General features: G+C 37.7%; 5 protein-coding genes across 5 annotated transcripts; 3 read left to right on the top strand and 2 right to left on the bottom strand.

Annotated features, from left to right (window-relative positions):
* Positions 1-1863: 1863 nt before the first annotated feature.
* On the top strand, positions 1864-3555 carry LOC110658380 (uncharacterized). Its single transcript, XM_021815956.2, has 3 exons — positions 1864-2496; positions 2599-2925; positions 3042-3555. Exons 1-3 carry the CDS (start codon positions 2430-2432, stop codon positions 3221-3223), a joined length of 576 nt encoding a protein of 191 aa, XP_021671648.2. The 5' UTR covers positions 1864-2429; the 3' UTR covers positions 3224-3555.
* Positions 3556-4325: 770 nt separating this feature from the next.
* On the top strand, positions 4326-7391 carry LOC110658382 (oxalate--CoA ligase). The gene is made up of 4 exons (XM_021815957.2): positions 4326-4833; positions 4935-5976; positions 6479-6582; positions 7047-7391. Exons 1-4 carry the CDS (start codon positions 4633-4635, stop codon positions 7263-7265), a joined length of 1566 nt encoding a protein of 521 aa, XP_021671649.2. The 5' UTR covers positions 4326-4632; the 3' UTR covers positions 7266-7391.
* Positions 7392-8669: 1278 nt separating this feature from the next.
* LOC110658383 (tubulin beta-1 chain) lies at positions 8670-11834 on the bottom strand. The gene is made up of 3 exons (XM_021815958.2): positions 11241-11834; positions 10347-10616; positions 8670-9586 (listed from the first exon to the last, which is right to left on the bottom strand). The coding sequence occupies exons 1-3, from the start codon at positions 11632-11634 to the stop codon at positions 8907-8909; spliced, it is 1344 nt and encodes a 447-aa protein (XP_021671650.2). The 5' UTR covers positions 11635-11834; the 3' UTR covers positions 8670-8906.
* Positions 11835-12917: 1083 nt separating this feature from the next.
* On the top strand, positions 12918-15075 carry LOC110658384 (actin-depolymerizing factor 7). The gene is made up of 3 exons (XM_021815961.2): positions 12918-13797; positions 14284-14543; positions 14623-15075. Exons 1-3 carry the CDS (start codon positions 13795-13797, stop codon positions 14771-14773), a joined length of 414 nt encoding a protein of 137 aa, XP_021671653.1. The 5' UTR covers positions 12918-13794; the 3' UTR covers positions 14774-15075.
* A 3573-nt stretch (positions 15076-18648) lies between these two features.
* LOC110658385 (uncharacterized) lies at positions 18649-21968 on the bottom strand. Its single transcript, XM_021815962.2, has 6 exons — positions 21413-21968; positions 20585-21135; positions 20307-20499; positions 20156-20220; positions 19839-20049; positions 18649-19186 (listed from the first exon to the last, which is right to left on the bottom strand). Exons 1-6 carry the CDS (start codon positions 21521-21523, stop codon positions 18824-18826), a joined length of 1494 nt encoding a protein of 497 aa, XP_021671654.1. The 5' UTR covers positions 21524-21968; the 3' UTR covers positions 18649-18823.
* Between the last annotated feature and the right edge of the window lie 5587 nt (positions 21969-27555).

Raw genomic sequence — 27555 nt, 5'->3', positions numbered from 1 at the left:
TCTGTTAATATATAATATTCGATATAAAAAAATAATTTTATAAATATAAACTACTCTCTTTGGTGCATTAAAAATATTATATGATTTATGGCAATTGGTATATGTTAGGAATTTATTTAGAATTTGTAAAGTGCAAGTTCAGAGCATGTAGAACGTGCTCAGAGCAATCTGGATCACGATACTTATATGCTGAAGCTGATGGGTCGAAAGCCCAAAACCCATGTCTGGACCACAAATCCGCTTTCAGGCCCATTACAGTGCTAGGCCTGAATGAGCTTCTTCTTCATAAATTGCAAAAAAAGCTCAACGAATCCATATTTCCAAAAAAAAAACAAAAGAAAGAAAGAAAGTGGAGTGGTTATTTGATAGTTAAATTAATTAATTTAAATTCATAAATTACCAAAAAATCTCAATTAGGGTTCAAATTTAAATCATGCGGGTTGAATTATCTTCTCAACAAAGCAGACTTAAAAAAGTATATACTGACGCTCCATAGAAATAATATAACTCCATCTCCATGGTTTCCAAGTTTAGGACAAAAAAATCAATGCTTAAATTTGAAAAGAACAGCCAACTCAATAGTTTAATTCAGTGGGTAATGACAGAGTTTCCTTTTCTTATCAATGTGGCAAAGGCAACCATACCAAGGAAAATATAAACAAAGCCGTAAAATACTCAAAGTTTTCTCCTGCCTGCCTAACTGCGTTGTCTAAACGAATTTAAGGTCTCTACACCGTCATCTCAGTAGAAATATCCTTTCCAAGTTCACTCCGCGAATGACGGAGGAGAAAAGTCATTCCTTTCAGCTGACTTCTGTGTAAGCCGATCCTTTGATCTAGTCCCAGCCCCGCCAGGAGGCTGAAATCTTTCCTAAACCACCTTATTTTATTGTTTAATTAACCTGTTTAGTGCTTCGCTTATTAAGAATATGATTTTTTTTATTTAACTATAATTAATTTGAAATATGAGGAGGAACTAAGCGTTTTAAATTTAGGCCAATTATAAAATATTTCAGATTCATTTAAAAGTAGTACATGTTACGCTTTTAAAATTTTAGTTATTTTTTAAAATATAAAGAATAAATTTCACATGTATGTAAGAGAAAGAATATATATTCCATGTATATAAACTAATTTCTCTCAAATTGAAGCACTGCATTCAAATTATTAATGTAAAATAAGAAATGGATCAAACAATAAATCCAATTTAGTCTTCTCTTAATTTTTTTTTAAACAAAAATTTATGGGACGAAAAATGAAGAGTTGAGAATGAGAAGGCGTCACACCTAGACTCAAGTCTTCTCTTAATTATACAAGTTCAATTTCTGTTATTCCATTCAAATAGCATTCCAATCAGCAGCCTCTAAATTAGAAGTTTCAGGCATTGGACTTCTGCTTAAAGAATCACAATTTAAATTAATAACTACTTTGAATGAATATATATATATTAAAAAATAAGGAAGCATAGCTCAAAACAGACTAAACAAAATAAAAATGTAGAAATAAAAAAAAATATTTATTTTATGCAACATTATATATATAATAAATAAACTATAATTATTAATTATGATGGATTCATAAAAGACTTGTGATATAATTAAACCGTTATACATGCAAGATAGAGAATAGAGACTACTCAGGATATCATTAAAACAAGGAGTATAATCCATCGGATCACAAGCAGTAAAGCCAACCAATTAGTAGGCAAGAAGAGCTGCATAATCTCAATAATACTTTATATAATATGAGAAAAGATATTAATGTTTTTTTATCAAGTCTTTTTTAATACATAATACTTAATTATTTTTGAATACCATGGATTAAGAGGTAAACTCCTTAGCTATTATTGGTTGGCATTGGGGAGGACTAATTCTCCAGTAAAGCAATAATCTTTGAGAGATCAAACCAAACAAGACAGCTCTTCATTCATGATCAAGGACGACGAGAGTATGCAAAAGAACATTGCAGTAGATAGCAACACCATGATTAGTTCCTATCCCAAATTATTATGTCTCAACTCTCACACAACCAAATATGGAAAACCTAACTTCCATAATCAACAAGTATGTTTCGTGTTCATGTGCATCCGCCATTGATAGCGCTCGTCATTGACTGCCAAAATAACTTCTTTTGGAGGAGAAAGGCAGAACGGAACTTTAGGACACGTTTCCCTGCATGTGGGGTCAATGCCAACGACCGGAGCCTTCGCTAACTTCTAAAGTAGGGTTCCTGTCCAATCTCTTTTGAAAATCAGAAATTTCGTCGTGGACTGCCTATCTACAGTACCTCCTGAAAACAAGTATATAAATGACCGAAATCTTCTCTTCAGTCTTCGCAATTGAATCAAGCTCCTAGCAGGCCAAGCACAAAGTTGTTAGCAAATTTGTATCCTAAGTTTGCTATTATTTATTTCCCATTAAAACTGTGCCTATGGCTTGCTTCAAGACCCTGGCTGTCCTGGCTTTTGCCCTTGTTCTCTGTGCGCAAGGCACTCTAGGTAAAATTATAGTACAAATTTTTTTATTTTTTTTTATTATTCTTATTTTAAATGTGCTCTAGAAACTATTAGCTGGCTAATAAGCTTTTATGATGGTCGCAGGAGAAATAAGATGCGAGCATCTGGACCAAGAAACATGTTCTTACGCAATCTCATCCACCGGCAAGCGCTGCGTACTTGAGAAGCACGTCAAAAGGAGCGGGGAAGAGTCATTCACTTGCCGTACTTCCGAAATTGAAGCTGATAGATTAAGAAACTGGATCGAAACTGACCAATGCATCCAAGCATGCGGTCTCGACAGAAAATCACTGGGAATCTCATCCGATTCTCTCCTCGAGTCTCGCTTCACACAGCAACTCTGCTCTCCTCAATGCTACGATAGCTGCCCCAACATTATCGATCTTTACTTCAATCTTGCGGCTGGAGAAGGTACAAATGCATTGCCGTTTTCATATATGCTTGATCAATAGACTACTGCTTGTTCTTTGGTTATTTATAATTTAAATGCTTTGATTAAACATTTCTCTTCCTCTCTCATATTGCAGGTGTGTTTCTTCCCAAACTCTGCGAGGCACAAGAGGGAAATGCTCGTAGAGGATTACTGGCTGATATCCGGAGCTCAGGTCTCGTTGCACCAGGACCAATTCAACCAATGAAATACACTATTGCCCCAATAGTTGCCCCAGCAATGGCCCCAATAGTTGCCCCAGCAATGGCACCCTATTAGTCAATTCTTGGCAATGAAAACACACAGAATCAAAACATAGGTGTGAAATTAGATACAAGTATACATACGAATTAATAATGAAGTAGCACTGAGATTTTAGTAGCCGGCCGGCTCGGTTGCTCCATCTGGATGCAAGTATATGCTGGTTCTGCTATTTGAATCAACAAGGTGTTACTGTAGGTAGTTTAATTTAGACGGGTTAATTAGTATCGCCATAGTCGGTTTCTTCTATTTGAATGGAGTACAGATATACTGGAATCAGACAATAAAGATATTGTATTTCATAATTTAATTTTCCAAATAAATAATGTGATGTGTTACGAATTTCTTTAGACCTTTTGAATTAGATTATTTCAATGGGTATTTGAGCAACTTTCAACCCTTAAATTTCCGACGAATATTTAAGATTTCATTTCTATATATATAACTACTTATTCTAAGAAAATTAAATTGTTTAATTTTTTTTAATAAACATAATAGATTATATATATTTATATAAATATGGAAGCATCAAAATCCATATCATAGGAAGCTGTGTAAATAAAGACAATGAAAAATCTCTTAGCCGAAATAGGAGAGAAAAAATGAAAAATTGAAGTCAATATATCATTGAATTTGCCCCTTGTTTCACTTTAGTCATCCACGACCATCGGAATGAATTAATGGTATTAATTAATTAATTAATTAATATGACTTAAACATACAGATCCGTAAAAGTCGAGAAAAATGGAAGATATAACTTAAGAACAGACCTCAGAAATTTCGCCACCAATTAACAATCTTTGTCTATTAAACAAATTCGAATCAATGAAATTTAGAGATTTATAAGAGAAAGGTGGCATCTGACCTTCAACATTTACCCTTTCCTTCCGCAGAATGCATGACTTAGTTGACTGCTACGGCAGGTAACAGAAGATCTCCACGTGTTCATTCTCTGTCCCACTTGAGTAACGAGGTTACCACACGCACACGGAGAAACTATACACGTGTCAAGAAGGCAAAGACGACAGCACAATCGCACTTCTCAAGGATAACAGATGACAATCGGAAAGTTTCCGTTTCTTATCTCTTATTATTTCACCACTCTTCTCTTCGGTGAGCATGATGAATATCTCAAGCTGACTACCGTGTTACACCATGATGAAACACGAACAAGCAAACTGCGCAGGAATGCGCAAGATAGAATATCCGCCAATTGCCACGTGGCAATCTACACCAATTGTAACCTTCACCATAAACATCGCATACAGAACGACTTGGATATATAAATAACGGGATAACCTTCTGCTTTTAAAAATCTGATATTTTCTCCTTTGCTTCTCTTAACACATTCTACCTTGTCATCCGTTCTTTATCTTCTTGTCGGCACTTTCCCAAATAACAGAAACCAGAAAAGATTATAGACCAAGATGGATAGTCTTACGCTCACTAGGTTATTGAAACACGTCGCCGGAGACTTCCCTCATGGGAGAGCGGTGTCAGTTTCGGGCAAGTTTGATTTGACGCACTCTCAACTCCACGAACTGGTTGAACGGGCCGCTTCTCGTCTTGTTTCAGCAGGGATTAATCCAGGCGATGTTGTTGCGCTAACTTTTCCTAATACTATCGAGGTTTGAAACTTCCATTTCGCTATCAGTCTCAAAAACTCTGATGTTTTTATAAATAATCCAAAGATGTCGATTTATTTGTCTTTTTCTTGTGATAATTACAGTTTGTAAGTATGTTTTTGGCCGTAATCCGAGCCCGAGCCACCGCTGCGCCACTTAATTCAGTCTACACCACGGAGGAGTTCGAGTTCTACCTATCGGACTCTGAGTCAAAGCTTTTACTGACCCCGCAGGAAGGGAACGCCTCCGCTGAAGCAGCGGCTTCCAAGCTTAACATTCGTCACGCGACCGTTTCACTGCCCGGAGCCGATTCTGAATTGGTGTTCTCACTCCCGGAGTCAGACGTTATCTCTCTCGCTGGCCTTGCCAACGAGCCAAACGACGTCGCACTCTTTCTTCACACCTCTGGAACTACGAGCAGACCCAAAGGAGTGCCATTGACACAACTCAATTTGGCGTCTTCTGTGAGAAATATAATGGCAGTCTATAAACTCACCGACTCAGACTCCACCGTCATAGTCCTGCCGTTGTTTCACGTTCATGGATTGGTAGCCGGATTACTGAGTTCACTTGGATCAGGAGCCGCCGTGGCTCTCCCAGCCGCTGGCCGATTCTCAGCATCAACATTTTGGAAAGATATGCTCAAATACAAGGCTACGTGGTACACGGCGGTCCCCACCATCCATCAAATTATACTGGATCGACACTTTAGTAATCCAGAAGCAGTTTACCCGAAGCTCCGGTTCATCCGGAGCTGTAGTGCATCCCTTGCACCGGTTGTATTAGCTAGGCTAGAGGAGACTTTCTGTGCGCCGGTATTGGAGGCGTATGCAATGACGGAGGCAACTCATTTGATGTCATCGAACCCGTTACCGGAAGATGGCCCGCATAAGTCCGGGTCGGTGGGGAAACCAGTGGGTCAAGAAATGGCGATATTGGATGAAAATGGCGAGGCTCAAGGGGCAAATAAAAGTGGAGAGGTTTGCATCAGAGGTCCAAACGTAACTAAGGGGTATAAAAATAATACTGAGGCAAACAAGGTGGCATTTCAATTCGGGTGGTTTCATACTGGAGATCTGGGTTATCTTGATTCGGATGGCTACTTGCATCTGGTGGGTAGGATTAAGGAGCTTATTAACCGTGGAGGTAAGTTTTCCACTATTTTCAGTTTCGTGTCATTTTAATGTTTTAGTTTTGCATGTGTTAGACCAACGACAAGTGACCAACCACAGATATGGTTGGACAGTGACCAGCCTCTAGCCATATCCTGAAGTTGAAAGCTATTGTTTCCCATTGAAAAGTGGCCATATATCTTTGAGTGGTTGGGAGATATGGCAGATATGCAACTCATGTGATTTACATCCTGCAATTATCATTTCATAATTATTACTGCTGAAATGATAATGGCTGTGTCCTGAGAACACTTTCCAACGCCCGAACGGGATGTAATAGGAAGATGAGAGCTAGCAGGAGCAAGAAATGAAAAATCAGCTTAAGCTAACCTCTTATTTTATACTAGATATGCAGAGGACATGAAGGATGGATATATTTTAACAGGGATTTTTTTCCCCTCACAGCAATCACGGTTTCCCATCATGTGCATGCATTTTTGAACATCTTTGCTGACTTATATTTGCACCATTTTCAGGGGAGAAGATATCGCCAGTAGAAGTGGATGTAATTCTTCTATCTCATACAGACATCGCTGAAGCTGTTGCTTTTGGAGTTCCCGATGATAAATATGGTGAAGAGGTAAAATCAATAAATCAAGACTCTCCTAAATTATTAATTTTCGACCATCCCTTTCCAAAACCTCCACCCGATGTTCATGTGTAATTGTTATGGTCTACAATTTATAGATAATATCTCCTCCTTCAATATATATACCACAGGCTTATGCATATTGCCCTAGGCACAGTTAAGTCGCTTGCCCCAGTATGATGTTTAGCCGTAATCAGAAAAAGTACCAAGTCGTTGATTAATTATGGTTTGGGTGTTGTTTGACTTGACCATCCACTCCAAATTTATGGTGGTTAGCAAGATATTAGGTTTGCTCCTTTTTACTGGACATTTAACCAAACAGTGTGCAAGTATCTGACCACGATTATGACAATTAGACACCTTTTAGGCAAGGACTGACTCTGCAATTGCCTATCCTGGAGCTTAGGTTTCTAGATTTCCAGATTTTCTAATGCATCTTTTTGTGTCTCCAATAGATAAATTGTGCAATAATTCCTACAGAGGGATCAAACATTGACGAAGCAGAGGTTCTGAGGTATTGCAAGGAGAATATGGCAGCTTTCAAGGTCCCCAAAAAGGTCTTCATCACCGACTCTCTGCCGAAAACTGCCAGTGGAAAAGTCCAACGACGAATTGTAGCTGAGCACTTCCTTGCTCAAATTTCAACCGCTAAACTTCCCAAGTTCGGAGCTTAAAACCAACTGCTATTCATCTGCCTTTGTACAGGGGTGTAAAAAAAAACCTATGTATCCTGGGTCTTAGTATGTATAGCATATATGAATTATACTTGGTAGAGAAAAGAAAATGATGTTACCTTCTTAGTGTGGTCTAATGATTTATCTGCAGTATCTTTTCATTTTTTTTTAACTAAAAGAGAGAGATTTTGTCAGATTAACAAGATTTAGATAACGTATTTACAAAGGGATTATAGAGTAAAACAAAATGAAACAGAGCAATAGATTCTGCACATTCAAAGTGTGAATGACCCTTGTTAAGACTAGAGCAAATTTGCTGGAGAAACTTGAAACTGTTTTCAGAAAATTGTTTATCATCAATACTGCCATATTGTTATCTTTTTCTTCGCTGTACAAGCCATATTGTTAATTCAAGATTGTGTCAGTGATAATGAATTATTTATCATCAATACTGCCATATTGTTATCTTTTTCTTCGCTGTACAAGCCATATTGTTAATTCAAGATTGTGTCAGTGATAATGAATTCATCTGAACAGCCATAATAAATCGAACTTATATTAGTCCTAAATCGAACTTATGTCAGTCCTACTTAAAACAGAGGTTATAAAAGCAGATATTGAAAAAAAAAAATATATATATATATATATATATATATATAGAGAGAGAGAGAGAGAGAGAGAGAGAGAGAGAGAGAGAGAGAGAGGAACTTTCATCACAATACTCATTGAAATCTTCTCTGTTGACTTCTGTTTTCAATATTCATCTATGCTTTCACATATGCAATTCTTAATTCGAAGCGTCACATGTAGATTTTACATGATACTGTAAGACAAAGTTCACATCCTGATTGGCTACAAGTTCAAAAATGAAAATACGTAGTCAAGCACAAGATAATGAGCGCGTTACATCGTTAAAAATTTTAACTAAATAACCGATTAGAAGACCCACAAATGCTGCTTTCCAGCAGATGAGCAGAACAAATAGAAAATGAGCACAGAGAATCAACTACAATCATTATCCTGTCCAGAACACGTATGAGATTTAGAGTAGTTTAATCAACCACTTAGAATAAGGGCTTGTTTATTTATGCAAAACAGTGATAATTTTTTGGAAAAATTTTTTAAGAAATTTGGCAGAGTTTTGTGCGCATATCTACTGTAATTTTTTAAAATTAAATTAATATTGAAAAGGCAACTTTAGTTTATTTTTTATCATTTATCTTCATAATAAAGATTATGTTTTTCAATTATTTTCCAAATGAAAGATAATTACTTATATATATATGTGTACATGCAAAAAAATGTAAGATTATAATGCTCATTGAAATTCCATATTTAAGTTTCCAAATAGAGTAATATAATGTTTAATACATTGTTGCATTTCGCTATATCAAACACAGCCTTGAGATGATAACCAACCATTAATTATTGATCGCTAACGTTGAACTAAACAGAATGTTAATCAGTCAAAACAGAAATATGAATTCACCCACAAATAGTACCTGGTTGCCTAAACTAACGGATCACATGTTCCCAGTCAACATATCCATTCAATAATAATCCAAACTCCCAAACAAGATATTCAGGTACAAAGAGAAAAAAACACAACAAACATAAAGCCTGACATTAACAGTAGATTACTTAAACCTCCTCAGGGATGTCCTCTTCATCCTCATAGTCATAACCTTCGTCATCTGCTGTTGCGTCTTGGTATTGTTGGTACTCGGAGACCAAATCATTCATGTTACTCTCTGCCTCAGTAAACTCCATCTCATCCATACCCTCTCCTGTGTACCAATGCAAGAAAGCCTTCCTGCGGAACATGGCAGTGAATTGTTCACTAACCCTACGGAACATTTCCTGAATTGACGTTGAGTTCCCAATAAATGTTGCAGCCATCTTTAAACCAGTTGGGGGGATGTCACAAACTGTAGATTTGACATTGTTGGGGATCCACTCAACAAAGTAAGAAGAGTTCTTGTTCTGAACATTAATCATCTGTTCATCCACTTCTTTAGTGCTCATTTTTCCACGAAACATGGCAGAAGCAGTCAAATATCGGCCATGACGAGGATCTGCAGCACACATCATGTTCTTCGCATCCCACATTTGTTGAGTTAGTTCAGGTACGGTAAGGGCTCTGTACTGCTGTGACCCACGAGATGTGAGTGGAGCAAACCCAACCATAAAGAAATGCAACCGAGGGAATGGGATAAGATTAACGGCAAGCTTGCGAAGGTCAGAGTTGAGTTGACCAGGGAAGCGAAGGCAGCATGTCACTCCACTCATGGTGGCAGAAATAAGATGGTTGAGGTCTCCAACTAGATTTAAGCAAAAGGATTAGTCAGCATGGGATTATTCATAAATTGATTCATTTAGAAGTAACATAGTATAATTAAATCATATTGGTTTTGTCTCAAACTCAAATCCCCACAAACACATAATGCGAGACAATAATATACTAGCAAATAATAACTAATAGAGTATATAAGCTCATGCAACCTACGAACTTAATTATTCAAAGGCACAAAATGCGTGCGTCTTACAGGCCAAATCAAATTAGATCCATATGGTCCGCCACAACAGTAAATGTTGCTGCAGGGGACCAGGTGAGAACGAGATTTGACTCTAAACGTTAGTGACTACCACCCAGGTCAGATCTAGTTTCAAGATTTTATTTCCGGGAATAACACCTAAAGCTAATTAAACAAATCGTTCTGCACAATGGGAGTCGAGATCTTCACTAAACTGCCTCCCATTTCTCCGAACGTAAAAAGCAAACCTAGACCACGTGCAACCAATGGCTCACAACTGTAGAGAACATGATAATGCCTTAACTTTTTGCTTTAGCAGCAAAAAGAACAAATACTGATACCAATTCCAAAACACAACAATTAACAAAGGTTCCTCACAGTAAAACTAGGGAAACACTTACCATTACAAGAAGCCATGTCAAATTCCTAGGCACCGAGATACCAGTAAATCATCAAATATTAAGCCACATTAAATTCATAATGATGTAGGAAAACTCAAGGATGATAAACTGAAATTGCAAAACATTTGGAAAAAACCAAGACTTACAGCTGGGAGTAGTAAGCTTAAGAGTTCGGAAGCAAATGTCATACAAGGCCTCATTATCCAAAACCATGCACTCATCTGCATTCTCAACAAGTTGGTGAACAGAGAGGGTTGCATTGTATGGTTCAACAACAGTGTCCGACACCTTTGGGGACGGGAACACAGAGAACGTGAGCATCATTCGGTCTGGATATTCTTCTCTGATCTTGGAAATGAGTAGCGTTCCCATGCCTGAACCAGTACCGCCTCCCAAAGAGTGGCAAACCTGAAACCCTGCAACAGTTGAAGAAACTTGTAAATCCTGCAACCCACAGACATAATGATGGATAAAAATGAAAATAAACAAACAAAGAGGGCTCTGCACTTGGTTTATCCTGATTAAAAAATTAGCAAAAAAATTCAAAACATATAAGTGCCAATTACAGAATCCTAAAAAGAAGCTGAACATTTAGTTCCCCCAGACACTGTAGCTGCAAACTGAAAGTTCAAGTTGTTTAATGCCATTGTCATAGAAAAATAAACGCATTGCTCAGGAACTAAACTCCAACTGAGCACTTGTTGGTACAAATTGGTCCTTCTGATTCATGTTACCTAAACTCCGGAACTCACCCTCTGCCAGTTTCACACAGATCAGTGAACCAAACACGACTTCTCAAGAAATTTTAGACTGATTAAATAAGTAGCCATCACAGCATGTTTTAAGAAAGTGCGTTAATATACAGCTTCAAAATAGTTGGATCCCAATCTACTTCCATGTCCAAAGATTCGCCTTGGAAACACTACGAAGACAAATATAAAATAGTTCCACAGAGAACACATTTAAAACCACCTCCAATCAATAATGATAGAGAAGCAAAAATATTTCCTAAGCGACTGCTTTTCAGAAATACGAAGTACCTTGCAAGCAATCACAGTTCTCGGCTTCCTTCCTCACAACGTCAAGCACCGAGTCAATCAATTCGGCTCCCTCCGTATAATGTCCCTTGGCCCAGTTGTTTCCGGCTCCAGACTGCCCGAAAACAAAGTTATCGGGCCGGAATATCTGCCCGTAGGGCCCTGATCTGACACTGTCCATGGTGCCGGGCTCCAGATCCATGAGGACGGCGCGTGGAACATACCTTCCGCAACTGGCCTCGTTGTAGTAAACATTGACTCGCTCGAGATGCAAATCGTTGCCCCCTTGGTACCTTCCCGTGGAATCGATCCCGTGCTCGGCGCAAACCACCTCCCAGAACTTGGCACCGATCTGGTTACCACATTGGCCTCCCTGGATGTGAAGGATCTCACGCATTTTGATTCGAAACGTTGAGTTTTGGAAAGGGAAGAAGTAGAAAAGATGGAGTTATTTGGAGCAACCACTGAGAACAGGAGAGAAAACGAGCTCGAGGTTGGGAAGTGGAGGAGAGAAAAAGAGAGTTATATATTACGGAAAAAACGGAGGGGTTTTCTGCCGTTATAGTGGCAATAAGTTAACGAAGAAGGTGACGGAAGTTTTGTTTAAGGGGGAATTTCAAATTTGAATTTTGAAATTTGGTAAAACCCTCTCTAGTTTTATCGTTTTAAAGTGTTATTATGGTTCGTTAGGGATGGGACTTGGGAGGCGTGGAGGTTATTGCGGAAAGCCCACTCTCCGTTAAGGAAATATAAGAAGACGCGCTTTGGCATCTTCATAAATTAAAAGAAAGCTGTGCACGCACATGAAAGTGGTTGAGAAAGCACGTGACTTGGAAGAGTATCATGTGACTACCAGCAGTGGACAGAATACGATTGCCTTTTGCCGCAGGCCCCACGCTTCTTCGATGTGAAAACCAAACCATGTATGGCCCACACATGCCTTCTATTTTTATTTCGATATTTTCTCTCAGTTGATTACTTATTTTTTTGCTTAGCTGAATTCAAAAAGATTAATTATTTTTCGATATTTTTTTTGTTTAAGAAAGTAACTCAAATCATTGATATACTGAGCTATGTGGGACCCATATCTCTCAGAGAGAAGTTATATGCACATCAAATATATTTAATATAGAAGGTAAATTCAATAAAAAAAAAAAGTTTATTTTATAAATTTAAAATTACTTAATTTGATTAGAAAAAATTATTATTTAATTTTTTTATTTTAATAAAATTAAATATTTAATTTTTATATTTTAAAAATATATTATTTAGTCTATATATTTTACTTTTATTAAATTATTTAATTTATTTATCAAATATTTTATTAGCAAGTGCATTTTAATATAGTTAAACTTGGACATTGCAACGCCAAATCAAGTGGCTTAATAAATAGAGAGAATGGGCCGAAGCAAGCGTAGTTTGCCCTCGTGCAAAGGGAAATGAGGATTGAGGAAAACAAAAGAAGGCGGCTTTGGCCTGAGTTGACAAGAAGAGAAGCAAATTTCAATGTAGTAGTGAGCACGAAACCCTTGGCTGATTTGTGTTATTTTTTGTGTTGGTTTTGGTGGGTCCATTGCTCAACTAAAGGATTATCATTTCTGAAGTTAAGAATCTGATTCAGCCCATAGTTACTTTCATTCTCTTTGAAGCAACCTCGTATATATTTTACCACCATTGTTCGCGATAATGATTGGGTGGCCGGCAACTACTCCTGCAATAGTTCTTCCAATCATTAGAGACCCCTTCTGTTGCAGCTTTATTTGAGTAGAAATTACGGGTTCAACTCTATATCTTTTATGTATATTGTCCTTTGGACAAGTGCTCTGCCAGTACCCTTTTATGGCCGCTTAACATTCTGCATTACCAACTTCTTTTCTTTGTTTGTTAATATTATTTTAAATCAATTTTCTCTTCTGCCTCTCTCTTTCTCTCTTGTTGGACTTTATCAACTTCAACTATTTTCCACCACCTCCATTTGTTTATTTCTCTTTATTCTTCGCGTCTCTCACACTCTTTTTTTGTCTCTCTCATTCTGAATCCCATTATCTGTCTTTGCCACCCCTACTCGACATTGTCTTACAAATATGATCCATGATTATACAATACTCCTCCTCCATATCCATTTGTTTGCTTCTTGTATTGGGTTTTCCAATAGATAAATAACGTACATGAAACCATTATCCAAACAATAATTTTCAATTTATTATATATATTCCTTTTTTGAATAAAAAAAAATGAAAGGATGACAAAGAGGTCAAGTAGGTAAAGACGTGGCAATAGGAAGAGTGTTTTGCTCTGTATTTTCGCTTCCTTCGATGGATAAACAAACATGAAACCTTTTGTTGTGGACATGATGAGCTTTGAAAGCTTAAGAGAATTCTCAACCCTTGTTTTTGTCCCTCAAATTTCTCTTCCTCCCCTTATTTGTCTGACCTCTCAATATTAATGTGTCCCCAAAATTAAGGATCTCTACCATTTCTCCTTTTCATTTTCCATTTCTCTTCTTTTCTTCAATTATTTTCCCCAAGGCCCTGGCTCTCACAGTTGAACAGCAAACATGGTACACTCTCTCTTTCTCTGTTTCTTTGATCTTGTTATTGTCATTGTGCCTGAGAAAGGGACAGGCAAGAAATTTAAGTTTAATGGGATTTACACAGGTATGTTTAATCTATCACATAGCATTGTATTTGGAGCCCCCTGACATGTTGGATCGCATATGAATTTATTGAATAAGCAATTTTCTTTCTGGAAAACACCATTGAAGGTTTCTTTTAAACTCTGTTCTTTGATTGCTACATAGACTTGTCATAAGAATGATCTTATCATGATTCCTGAGAATTCAGAGACAGAAGAAGAAAAAGAAAGAAAAATGCTTAGCATCTATTGATTAAAAGCCGATCTCACACTAATTATCTATCCGCATTGTCCTTTTATTGTGTTCTATTTTTATTTAATTAATGGTTCTCTGGAAATCTTTGGATTCATACGTTTCTTAGTATTCTCCCCTTCATTCATTGTGTATGGTCCAATCAAATTGTTGGGTTAGGCGAATTCGGCATCTGGAATGGCTGTGCATGATGACTGTAAGCTCAAGTTTTTGGAACTAAAAGCAAAGAGGAACTACCGATTCATCATTTTCAAGATTGAAGCTCAGCAAGTGGTAGTAGACAAACTTGGAAGCCCTCAAGAAACCTACGAGGATTTCACTGCATCTCTGCCAGCTGATGAATGCCGCTATGCTGTCTTTGATTTTGATTTCACGACTAATGAGAATTGTCAGAAAAGCAAAATTTTCTTCATTGCTTGGTAATTTACCAGTTTCTCATATTTTACTATTTTGTACTTGGCATGCATAATAAGTTGATTGTTCCATATGTCCTTATAGGTCACCTGATACTTCAAGGGTGAGAATGAAGATGGTGTATGCAAGCTCCAAAGACAGATTTAAGAGGGAACTAGATGGCATTCAGGTTGAGTTGCAAGCAACAGATCCCAGCGAAATGAGCCTCGACATTGTAAAAGGGCGAGCACTTTAGACACTAATCCTTTCTCTTGTTTGATGTTTGAGCCTTTTTTTTGACAAATTACATGTCATCAAAGTATCAAACTCAGCATTGTTTATTTTGTTTCATTTCATTTCATTTATTTTCTGTTGCATGGGGTTTTTACACCAACCCCTCTAGTTTGATGTAATATGCGAACTCGGTACTTCTATCTTGTTTATTACTTTTTTTCTGCCGTTTCATTCGGCAAACTACTATTCTTTCCTCTTGTAATTGTCCTGTAGTTTCAGAGAAATATCGTAATTAAGTTGCGTGAGAATCTTTAATTTGCTCAAGCGTTGTTTCTCCAATTTGCATCATCATCAAGGGAATTTATCTAAGATGAAAATATTCTTCAGCAAGGATAAATCGCCTTCAAAAAAAAAATCAATACATTCTCTTTAAACAAGTCTTTCTTTGTGGAAAAAAAAAGAAGGAGAAAAAGAAGCTGGCACCCAACCAAACAGGGGACGCTGCCTCATAAGCCCAACAAACATCACATACCACGCAGTCTAAGCCACAGCTTATTCAAGAATCGGTATTAAGAATGTCTCCATGACTTGCAGTACAGTAGTGGACCAAAAATGCCCCCAAATCCCACCACAAAGCCCAGGTTAAAGCCCATCTATCTTTGCTCCATCACATTCCTATTCACTTCCATCGCCCATGTCCCGGGGTACTGCACCCATGCTACACTTTCTTGTAAGTGGAGGCCCGCAGAGTCCGTTGCTAACAAAACTAGACGCATCTAAGCTCTGGAGTCGAGTGCTTGATGGAATTTCGCCTGATAGATTATTATAAGATAGATTCAAGTAATTCAAGTAGTGAAGACCGGTCATGCTTGCAGGAATTTTGCCCCCAAAAATTGTTTCTTGAAAAATCAACTGATTCTAGCGCTCGCATATTGCCAATATTCTTCGGGATCTCTCCTGTCTAATTGTTGTCAGACAAATTCAACAATCGTAATCCCAACAGAGCAGTTATTTCCTCTGGAACCTGTCCTGATAGTTTGTTGCTTGAAAAATTCACTAGTTACCAGTGTTGAAAGATCAAGGCTTGCAAGATAAGTTCGAAAAAAAAAAATTGGGAATTGGACCTTCAAAGTACAAAAACTCAGATCAAGAGACGTGAGATTATTAAGAGTATAAATCCACTAGGGAATTGAATTCCCAAAATTATTTTGAGAAATTTCAAAAACTGATAGAGATGTGAAATTGACTTTAGATAGAGGAGGAATGGCAACAGGACTGCATTTCGACAAGTGTAATTCTAGTAAAGAAGGGAGAGTATTCATTATCAGCAACCAGTCTGATGCTGCAGTGAGATTCACACAGCTTAAATCTAGGAGCTGAACACTTGAAACCCAACGAAGATTATCAACATACATTTTGGCTTCAAACCAATACACACAAGCTCCACGAACACCAAGGTGGGGTAAACTAGAAAGGTTTCCTAGTTGGTGAGGGATTAATCCCTCAAATCCAGCTTCATATAGTTTTAGATATGTTAAACTCACCATAGAACCAATGAAGCTGGGAATTGGAGCCCCTCCAAAATCGTTGTAGCTTAAGTCCAGGTATACTTCAGATTGAGCAAAGAAGGGTTTATGGATGGTACCCTGCAACTAGAACCTTTCTTAGGTCTCACGTTGAGTCTGGGGAGGATCCAGAGGATTTCTGAGGTTTGAGTTCTTTGGCATGGCCAGTTAAATTATCGCAGACAATTCCAGCCCACTTCCATTTCTGCAGCAGTCCAAGAAGACAGTCTGTCAGAAGGATCTTTAAGATCTTGCCTGAATCTAAGAAGAGCCTGTCTCTTGCCTGTTTCTTGCTTTCGATGCATAAAACATCAGTTTGCCATAGCAACGACATCTCCAACATGACCAACCTGAAGAAAAGAACTCTGGAAAATTTCATGATCCTGACAGACTAGCAGCTAGTAAGTTTAGAGAACAGAACGTGAGAAACCATAAATTATCTGCTTCTGATATTAGAATTGGAAGCATATGTCCAAAGATCGCAGGTCTGCATCTGGTCCTTATCATGGAAAGGAATGAAATGTCCATATTTCCAAGTCTTTCTCTCTGTGCCAACTGCCAAGTAAAAGTCTATGCAAAAGTCAAGAAGAAAAAACAAGCAAAAACAATTTCGTGGAGAAAAAGCCAGGAGCTAAGACTTACTATTCCAAAGTCTGGACCTCCAAAACCAGATATTAAAATATTATCCTTTTGACAGCAGAAAAAAGGTCCATCTGGGGTATTTGATATGACAATATCACTAAATTACAAGCATATAATGTTTTAAAACATAGAACTTGATATGCTTGAAAGGATTTAATAGATTATATTGAACCATCGTAGCTATATCCCTCGAAATTTCTGATAAATAAAGAATTCCATCGACTGACCAAAAACTATAAAATATACTTTTATTTTTAATTTAATGTGGGAACTAGGTTGGATGCACCATAAGTTCTGGAAGAAAGCAGCGTACAACCGAAGGATGTTGTCATTAATAAGTTTCACTCTGCAATATAGATTTTCCTGCTAGCTTTTACTATTCAAACAGGCAAACCATGGAAAAAATTTAGCAAACTCAATTTTTAGCAAATATGTATTTCAGAAATAATTTTTCTTGAAGCAGGATGCAGTAGCTGTGTTTTTATTATTTCAGATAGGAAAATCACATCATTTAATGGAAATTGATATATTATTAAGCCGAAAGCTTTTGCTCAACATTTGACTAACGAGGCAACTAAATATAAATTTAGTTGCCAGCATCTTAAATATTGATTCTAGATGGGAGATCAACATAGAGTTTGTTGACTTGTGCTAACAAATGATCAACTTTGGTTTCAGTAATTTGAGTCTAATCAATTAATAAGTCAATCTTCAAATTTTTGCAAGAAAGTGTTTTGAGCCTTTGCATTTGTAGTTTATCCATTCCGTCGCTTGAATATCTGACGTCTAACGTCCACTAGACTTGTATAACCTTTGAGAACTTAAAGGCTCAATATGATATCATAACCTTGGTTGCGGAGGAGGATGAAGGGACGTGTGGAATGAAATCCAATAGCGCTTGAATATCTTACGTCCACCAGACTTATAATAATTTGAAAAATACATAGCAGAAAATATGACAATAAAGTCTGGAAAAGCAGAAAGCCAGTCCCAGTATGCGGAGGGAAGGTTTCAGTTACCCTACCTTTTAGTAATCTCATTTGATTCTTTATGAGCAGAAAAATTCATGTTTGTAGACATGCACTAAAATGTATCAATGTTTCTCCTAATCTAACTCTCAAGATCCTTTCTTTACATATAAAATAGCATTACAATTAGTTCGTAGATTCTAAAGAAAAAAGGGAAAAAAATAAAAGCAGCAGCAGAAGAATTCACAAAATAAATAATGTGTATGCTCAGAATTATAATATTTATATAGATAATAGATGTAGATGAATTTGGATTACAGTTGCAACACAGGCGGAAGTAAACAGAGGACAGCATTAACAGAAAAACAACTCATCATTTTACTGGTCATTTTCAGACAACACAGGTTAGTTTGCAAGACGAATTTATTAGAATTTCTGGCATTCATAAACCATAGGACGTCCTCCAAAAGTGACTGCTCTTTCTCAGAATGACAGGTCCTACAGAGATTTGTCGTTCACAAACGACAACGTTCAGAGTACATTTCTTCCCTTTAAATGAAAGTCATATAAGGATCCGTTGTTCATATCAAATATGAGTTTCAACTTCACTAAAGTGACGGCTGGCCTTCAAAGGGGTGAATATGAGTTTCACACACTTGAATAATCTATCATATGGTTTGATGGGTGCAAACACACAATTAAGTTCAAGATCAACAGAACAATTATACTGAATACTAAAATGCTATATATTTATTCCATGGAAAAATTTTCCTGCTAACATTATCTAAGAGGGAATAATACACAAAGGAGGGGGAAAACTATAAAATTTGAGCCTATACATGTCCTCCTTTGGTTATAAGCCAAGACGAGCTAATAGGCTTGCCTATGAACACGCCTCTAAGACTGCTTGGTTTGATTCTGCCAGTATTTGTTCTCCCATAACTGCACCAGCTTTATAGCATTTGCTTTTCTCCTTATAATGGCAAGCAGAGAAGAAGGGTCATAGGGAGGAGGCATGGTGCAGGGACAAGTATCTGCAGGAACCTTCACCAAAGAATCCATCATAAACTTCTTCTCCAATCCATCCGCAGGGCAAGCCATTGTTTCTGAACACAGTTCAGTAGCATTTCTAGGTATAGTGGGCTTAAATGTCAAAAGCTTTGCATACTCATTTAAGAGATGAAACATGTAGTCATACACATAGTCTATCTTCAACTCTTCTTGAATGAATTCACTTGCTGCATTTCCAATTTCCTGGGCCTGACAAACCCACGGAGAACAACTGCATAAGAAAATATAACTTGAAAAACAAGATGACTAAAAAATTTAAGGACAAATTAGTTCATTTAACATTTCTCCCTTTCTCTTAATGATCTACTCATGAAGTACAACAAGACACTAGGAACCAACCAGATGATTGCACACGTTGAATTCCACATAAATTTTAGATCAAAAAATAATTCTACAGCAGGCTTCCCCATAAAAATTCATTTTAGAGTCTGTTTGTCATTACTGTTAGAACTGCTGTCGAAATTATCACTTTTTAAAATGTACGAGTTAGAGAGTATTAAAAAAATAATTTAAAATTAAATTTGATAAGTTTTATCCACAAAAACACTAAAATAAAAATAGTTTTTTTCAAATTATTTTTTTCAACGGTATCTAAAATTATGCTTTTATTGAAAAAAAAAAAAAGTTTCCGCCTCTAAACACAATACCAAGCACTTAGTAACATTTGGAGCAAAAATAGCTAATGGGGTTAACAGCAGAACAACAGTTAGAAGCCTACTATAGGCCTGAACTGTGGTGCCAGATACTTGACATTTCTCAATTTTCATGGCAGAATAGAAAAAGTTTTGAGTAATTACAACCATAAAATTTATGGATAAAATTTACAGTCAAAAGTTGTTACCTTCTGTCTGTGGCTGTTACCCCAGTCTACTGCAAACTTAATAGACTTGCATTTATCGGCCTCCTTTACAGGCCAATAGTGGTGAATTGGCATCAAACCTCTTGAAAAGAAATCATAATAATGGGGCTTCACAATAAGGGTGACTGAATCACAGGCAAGGATATACTTTTCACTGACTGACCATGCAGACCCCTCAATATAGATCTTATACCTGCATGAACAGTAAATTTTGAAGACAAGGCAAAATATGCATTAAAGATGAAAGAACGAATAAACAAAACGATGTAGTACCCATATGATAAATATGAACTTTTTACCTGTGAATGCATTGATTTGCCAAGTCCGATTGCTTGTATCCTTGCTGGGATTCTCGGACCCAATCCTGCAATAGATTTCAAAATCTTACATCATTTCGTTTCATTACTCCGAAAATTGCAATTCATTGAAAATTATCAGAGTTATGGTTACCTGTCTATATAAACGAGCATTCCAGTCCTGTTGTTCGGAGACATTACATTTGATAAGGTCTAGCCTCGTCTCAGCAACATCTGGATTCCCTTTCCAATAAGCATAAGGTTCCCTTTCCAGCCATCTAGTCCTTTCGTTGCCTTCTTTTAGGTCCCTCAGCAAATGCTCCCATGGCTTTATATTCGTCTCAGCCCTGTAGAATAATCTGTTAACTCCTGCATTTGGCGCATTCATGTATTGAAAAAATTAATTGAAGATGAAAAGTTAACATGTCTTGCCATCCCCAGAAGGACCAATCAGGGAAAACAATGTCCAATGTGTCTTCGTTCCCGCAATAGCGAAACAGAGGCGGTGGGGCCGGCGCATCTGGCCCACTATAATCAACGGACTTGATAACCGGCCAGTCTACGCAATCAAACATCATCTCTAAATCTGGCAGTCTCCCCGGATACCTCCGTAACAACTGTAGGATTCCCCAAAGTGTAAAAACATCTCTAGTCTGAAACGCCTTCTCGTATGTTTCAAGGTAAGCTCTGCCGCTCACTATCACCAATCTGAAATTGGCTGTTGCTTTAGCTCTTTCTACCATGTCTCTGGTGATGCCCGTATGGGCCCATGGACGTAAATCTTCGTGGATCCACCGGAAGTATTCTGGACAGCTCGGAGGTAATGGACGGTCAGGATCTTGTGAAAACGTTGTGGGGTAGTCTCTAGGGCATGTTCGTGTGAGGTTGAGTGCGTTGCAGTTTAGTGGAATTTCGATATTATTTTGCGGCTTGGTTGTTTTTGCAGTGACTATTGACTTCTGAGCCGAGCTGCCAGTAATGTCCTACAACGAGAAGCCCAAGGTGAAAAAGTTAAAAATGGCCTATCAACTTAGCCCAATTCTGCGGTTTTAGTTAAAAAGAAATAATTTATTCAAAAAAAAAAAATAGCCACAAAATTCACTACAATTACGCCGGAGTTACGGATGGCAAGAGTCAGGCTTCAGACCACGTCGTGCAAGTGTAACCCATTTTAAGCTCACTTTTCTTGCCTTTCTTAGTAGGGAAGAAAAAGTCAAAGATCTTGTAGGAATGTGACATTATTAATATTGGGTTGCTTACACTGGACTGGAGGAGGCGCGTGAAGACAAACGCGCCGAGCATCAGGAAGAGAAAGAAGACGAAGGCAGTGGAGGATTGCACGACTGCCTGCATAAAAAGCCGCCTGATCATCTCGGTGAAATGGCCAAAAACCCCAGATCCGTTCAACAAAAACTATGGTGCATGTTACTCTCTATCTTCTCTGCGTTCTCCTTGTACCTCTAACGATAATTTGAGACAGACTCGGGGGATTTCTTCAAATGGATCTTCCTCCAGTTTAAAAATGGAGAACTAGGTGATTTCATTGAAGGCCGTCAAGCTTTGAGTTTCTCATTGGTGATTTCGTATTTACTTGGAAAAAGGGGAATTTTTTAAACTGCAAATTCATGGCAAGCCAAGGTCCAACTGAGCATCAAGAGACAAACGAATGTGACATGTGGGACAATGTTAGAAGGTAACATTAATATTTACAACTCATCAAAATTAGCTCTGCTTGAGCAGAAGAAATGTGAACAGAGGAAAGTGGAAGAGCTTGAGAATAGAAACATTGAACCACAAAACTTGGAGGCATGTTTTGCTCGGTAGAAAATGGGCCAAATGGCAGATTTAGGTAGGTAACTAGGTACTTAGGCAACCTGCCTTGCCTAACCATCCGTGTTCAGGACTCAGGAGGGTCCAGCTGCTACTACTGTACTATGGTTATTTAATTTACTCATCCCAAACAAATATAAGCTAAATAGCAAATTTTTTTATTATTGAAGGATCTATTTGTTTTAAAAATAAATTCTAATTAATTATTTTATTCATGCATTGCATTGAAAATCATACTATAAAATTTTATTCTTATTTAATTATATTAAATATAATTAAAATTTTTATTAAAATATTGAATAATTATATTAATATTATTATTATTATTAAAACTAAATTTAATTTTTATTTCTAAAATTTTATCAATTAATTTCCTTTAAATATTTCTTTACAAAAATGTTTACTAATATAATATTTTTATAATATAATTATATTTAAAAAAGATTAAATATTATTAGAAATAGTTTGTTCATAATAATTATAATAATAAATATGTTAAAAATAAAATAATTAATAAAATAAAATATGAAACGTTCCAGTGTCCATAAGGACATCTAAGTCTAACCCATATATTCTATGAGATTTTTTTTCAAAAAACTAATTCTGCAGGACTCTATGAAGCACTACAAGACCCTGAAAATTTTGCTCCATTAATTACTTTTTTCTTTTATTCGATGGAACGTCATATCATTAAGCAGAATTGGCCTAACCATCCATAAAATTAATGTAAATAAATAAATATATATATATATATAACAAATAAACATATAATTTATTTTTTAATTGTGATTTGATTAATTTAATCTACATAAACATCGTAAAAAAAAGGGCTAATGAATATTCAGGTTCTCGTGTACCATTCTAGTTGTATTGCTGCTTCCTGGTAGAATGAATATGGAAATGTTATTGATGAATCTTTGTGTCCATCAAGATGGTTGACAACAAAGTGTGTTTGCCTTTGCATAATTGCATGTATCAGAGTAAAGGGACGTCCAAACAAGATAAATTCTCTATTTGCTTCTTATTTTTTGTATTTGTTACCTTCTTCATAGTTGTTGTTTGGCTCTTGGGGTTTAGTTTGACCTGTTTGTTTAAAAATTTATTTTGTTGAGTTTGTCTTAGGGTTTTGGGTTAATCAAGCCAAAGCCATTATTCTAGCTATCCATCTTGCTTCCTTCATTTTGATATCAAGTATGAGAGATTATTTGGGTCATTGAGTTCAACTTACCAATTTGGCCTGAAACTGTACCAACATTATTTGGGTATGTTTAAGACGTTAGGTGTAAATTTTGGGGGTTGTTTGATATTGTTTGCCTACTGAACCAAAATTTTACGGCATACGCGATCAAATCAAGTTCACATAGCAAATAGACCCAAAAATTCCTGAAAATTTACAAGTTTTTATACCCCATTTCAGTAGTTCCCAAATTAAATTTCAGCTTAAAATTCGTCCGTTTGTGTGGGGAACCAAAATTTTGCTGCAGAATCGATTAAAATAAGTTCACATAGTAAATATACCCAGAAATTTCTGAAAATTTTCCGGGTGTTTATACCCCATATCAGTAGTTCCCAAATTAAATTTCAGCTTAAAATTCATCCGTTTGTGTGGGGAACCAAAATTTTGAGGCAGACACGATCAAATTAAGTTCACATAGCAAATCAGCCCGGAAATTCCTGAAAATTTACAGGTTGTTTTTGCCACATTTGAGCTATTCTCAAATTAAATCTCAGCTCAAAATTTAACCGTTTGTGTGGGGAACAAAATTTTGCGGCAGACAAGATTAAATTTGGTTTACATAGTAAACCTGTCAAGAAAAGCCTGAAATTCTAGCAGCAATTAGTCAGTACTAGATTGCATTTGCCTTCTCAATTTCAGATCAAAACACACTCGTTTGCTTGGTGATCCTAAATTTATGCAATTCTTAGTGTATTGTGTGAACTGCTGGTAATTGTGATAAGTTGGTGGCAAACTTGGATATTTAAGCTTGATATCTCTTCTTTAGGTTGTCTCTTTTCCAGCTTACTACTCTTTTATTTTGGTGTCTTCTTTCTTTGTCACGACCCAACCTATGGGTCGGACCGGCACTAGGACCTGGGCCAGCCTAAAGCCCCCGAGGCCCGTAGTAAGCCTAACTGTTCATTTACCCAATTCTAAGGCCCATTTGGGCCCAATTTCAAGAAAACAAACGGACAGAGTCCGGCCATAAAAATGGACTTTCCAACGGGGAGTTTTCGGCTCACCCGACCTGTAAACACAATAAATACTCAATTGGGGAGCTCAGCTCACCCTTCACATACTCATCAGCATAAAAATAAATGGGAGCTCAGCTCCCTCATCCAATCCATCAAACATGCATAGAATATTAGGTTTACAGGTCCAAAATAATAATTTAGTTTACAGACCCAAATCAAATAAACCTTTCTAACACATGCGGAAATTCTAAGATTTAACCAGTTTATATAAACATTAGTAATCGACCTGCGAGGGAGAAAGCAGGTTAACCTCAAAAAATATCCTCCTGTGGCCTGTAAAAATTTTTGAACAGGAGTGAGCGTTCGACTCAGAGAGTAAAATATCAATTTTAACCATAATCTCTATAACTATCTAAAACTAATGCAACCTGTGAAATGAGGTGCAACATCAGCAATAAATTCACATCATAGCATCAAAAAGGTAATTTGGAGCACTCACACACCCTGTAGTATCAATCATAACATATAGGAGCTGATCCCCTATACAGCTCTCTTAAATCCAACCTGGTGCTAGCGAATTACTCAAGCTTGGACTTCCACTTAATAACCAAATCGAGGGTCCCAGCGAATTACTCAAGCCGTGACTACCCCTCCAAGGATCGGGTCCCAGCGAATTACTCAAGCCGTGACTACCCCGTCCTATCCATAGTCCACACCACATCACACGCACGCCAACGCACGCACACTGCTCCAAATTACCACAACAACATCCATGGCACATCAACAGTTATGAATGTAACATAAATCGTGCCTAGAGTTTAACTACATAAATATATACATATAAGTGATGCATGGGCATGCTTGAACATATAATAATATCGAAATTACAATTAAAATTAATATTCTACTCACAGACTTGACGACAATCACTGTGGCGGCTGGGTGGAGGAAGAAGGCTGTCCCGGCTCACCTGACAATTTTATTACAATCATTTAATAAATCTGACTCAATACAAACAAAGAAAAAGACCAATACGTCCTAAGTCGTGCCGAAAATCCGGCAGAGTCTCCCATATACCTAGGACCTACCCAACCTGCAAAAGGGCTCAAAACACACTTCTATACTCACAATCCATATATCCACAACTCAATCACATCACACAGTCCCTTCTGGGCCCATCAAATCAATCATCCATTACAATATGTAAAATTTCAATTTAGTCCTTATAATTGACCATTTTTGCAAAAACTGCCCAAATAAGTTCTAAAAATTCTAAAACTTTGCCCCGCGGTCCTTAGCAACATCACTAAGCTATTGCAAAAAGAATCGTAATTTTCTAAGCTATCACGAATATTTTATGGATTTAAGCACTAGAAAATTACGAAAAAGCAAGGTTCGGGTTTACCTTTGCCGATTCCGACTTCGGGAACACGCTCGGGATGCATGACAATGGTGGGGTAGCCAAAACCTCGATCTAATTCGGAGACTTTTCCGATAGCTGGTCTGTCTGGTCGGAAATTCACAGATCCGGACAACTGTCGAATTTCCGCGAATTGAGAATACCTACACGAAGCCCAATAATAATATATGAAAAAAATCAGGGGTGTTACATTCTTCCCCCCTTACAGAAAATTCGTCCTCGAATTTTACACAAGGCAGAATAAAGTACATGATTACACATTGAACAGATAAGGGTACTTGCTACGCATGTCCCGTTCTGACTCCCAGGTGCACTCTTCCACTGACTGGCTCCTCCACAAAACCTTAACTATAGGGATCTGTTTTGATCTTAGCTGTCTCACTTGGTAGTCCACTATGGCTCTGAGTTGCTCCTCAAATGTCAAGTTCTCCTTTAGTTCTATTACATCCATCGTAGTACATGAGAAGGATCGAGAATGTATTTCTGAGCATGGAGATGTGAAACACGGGATGAGCGTGAGAAAGGTTGGGTGGTAGCTCCAGCGGTGAGCAATCGCTCCAACTCTATCAGTAACCTCAGAAGGTCCAATAGACCGAGATGCCAACTTGCCCTTCTTTCCAAATCTCATGACTCCCTTCATTGGAGAAACCTTCAGAATACATAGTCGCCTACTGCAAACTCCACATCCCTCCGTCTGGGTTGCATAACTCTTACGCCTCTTTGAAAGTTGTTTTGGTCGTTCCCTGATTAAAGGAACTATCTCTGAAGTGTACTGCACTAGGTTTACATCATGCACCTTCGCTTCCCCCATTTCTGTCCAACACAGAGGAGACCTACACTTTCTTCCATATAGTGCCTCATAGGGTGCCATTCCTATGCTAGAGTGATAACTATTGTTGTAGGCAAACTCCACCAAAGCTAGCTGCTCATCCCATTGACCTCCAAAATCCAAGACACTCATGCGAAGCATGTCTTCCAGTATTTGGATTGTCCTTTCTGATCTGCATGCATGCGAGGGTGGAAAGCCGTCTTGAAGTTCAAGCTGTGCCAAGTGCCTCCTGCAACTTTCTCCAAAACTGAGAAGTGAACTGGGGCCCTCTGTCAGATATTATGGAAGCTGGAACTCCATGCAATTTGACTATTTCTCGAATGTAGAGCCGGGCTTACTGTGCCACAGAGTATGTAGTCTTTACAGGTAAGAAGTGAGCTGATTTGGTCAAGCGGTATACAATTACCCATATCGAATCATATCCTCGCGTGGTACGAGGCAACCCAGTCACAAAATCCATAGTGATCATTTCCCACTTTCATTCTAGGATAGGGAGCTCTTGCAGCTTCCCTGACGGTCTCTGGTGTTCAAACTTTACCTTCTGACAAGTCAAGCACTTGGACACAAAGTCTGCTATGTCTCTCTTTATGCCATTCCACCAATAGCTATCTTTCACATCATGGTACATCTTGGTGGAACCTGGGTGGACACTGTACAGTGTGTAGTGTGCCTCTCGCATGATTTCATTCCTGAGGTTGTCCACATCGGACACACATATCCTAGAACCTTGCACTAGGGCGCCATCATTGGCAAATCCGAACTCACCAACTTCACCTTGCTGTACTCTTTCTATAATCTTCATCAATTGTTGGTCTCTGTGCTGGGAAACTCTAACTCTGTCCCTCAAGTCTGGCCTCACTGAAAAGTGAGCCAACAATACCCCCTCATCTGAAAGATCTAGGATTAAACCTTGATCCATCAACTCATGTACCTCCTGAATCAATAGTCTCTTCTCTGCTGAAATGTGCGCCAAACTGCCAGAAGATTTTCTGCTTAAAGCATCTGCTACTATATTGGCCTTCCCAGGGTGATACTGAATGGGGCAATCATAGTCTTCCAGAAGCTCCATCCATCTCCTCTGTCTCAAGTTTAAATCCCTCTGTTGGAAGATGTACTTCAAACTCTTATGGT

This window comes from Hevea brasiliensis, chromosome 13 (genome assembly GCF_030052815.1).
Source record: "Hevea brasiliensis isolate MT/VB/25A 57/8 chromosome 13, ASM3005281v1, whole genome shotgun sequence".
Lineage (NCBI taxonomy): Eukaryota > Viridiplantae > Streptophyta > Magnoliopsida > Malpighiales > Euphorbiaceae > Hevea > Hevea brasiliensis.
Note: the sequence above shows the minus strand (reverse complement) of the source record. Positions and strands in the feature narration are given on the sequence as shown.

Excerpts from the sequence above, each read along its gene's own strand:
- LOC110658380 (XM_021815956.2), top strand. The coding sequence starts at position 2,430 with ATGGCTTGCTTCAAGACCCTGGCTGTCCTGGCTTTTGCCCTTGTTCTC. Across the intron at positions 2,497-2,598 it reads CTGTGCGCAAGGCACTCTAG|GAGAAATAAGATGCGAGCAT; the intron begins GTAAAATTATAG and ends TGATGGTCGCAG. Across the intron at positions 2,926-3,041 it reads CAATCTTGCGGCTGGAGAAG|GTGTGTTTCTTCCCAAACTC; the intron begins GTACAAATGCAT and ends CTCATATTGCAG.
- LOC110658382 (XM_021815957.2), top strand. The coding sequence starts at position 4,633 with ATGGATAGTCTTACGCTCACTAGGTTATTGAAACACGTCGCCGGAGAC. Across the intron at positions 5,977-6,478 it reads GGAGCTTATTAACCGTGGAG|GGGAGAAGATATCGCCAGTA; the intron begins GTAAGTTTTCCA and ends CACCATTTTCAG. Across the intron at positions 6,583-7,046 it reads ATGATAAATATGGTGAAGAG|ATAAATTGTGCAATAATTCC; the intron begins GTAAAATCAATA and ends TGTCTCCAATAG.
- LOC110658383 (XM_021815958.2), bottom strand. The coding sequence starts at position 11,634 with ATGCGTGAGATCCTTCACATCCAGGGAGGCCAATGTGGTAACCAGATC. Across the intron at positions 10,617-11,240 it reads GAACTGTGATTGCTTGCAAG|GGTTTCAGGTTTGCCACTCT; the intron begins GTACTTCGTATT and ends CAACTGTTGCAG. Across the intron at positions 9,587-10,346 it reads TAAGCTTACTACTCCCAGCT|TTGGAGACCTCAACCATCTT; the intron begins GTAAGTCTTGGT and ends GCTTAAATCTAG.
- LOC110658384 (XM_021815961.2), top strand. Across the intron at positions 14,544-14,622 it reads AAAATTTTCTTCATTGCTTG|GTCACCTGATACTTCAAGGG; the intron begins GTAATTTACCAG and ends ATGTCCTTATAG.
- LOC110658385 (XM_021815962.2), bottom strand. The coding sequence starts at position 21,523 with ATGATCAGGCGGCTTTTTATGCAGGCAGTCGTGCAATCCTCCACTGCC. Across the intron at positions 20,500-20,584 it reads GATTGGTCCTTCTGGGGATG|GGCTGAGACGAATATAAAGC; the intron begins GCAAGACATGTT and ends ATTATTCTACAG. Across the intron at positions 20,050-20,155 it reads GCAAATCAATGCATTCACAG|GTATAAGATCTATATTGAGG; the intron begins GTAAAAAGTTCA and ends CTGTTCATGCAG.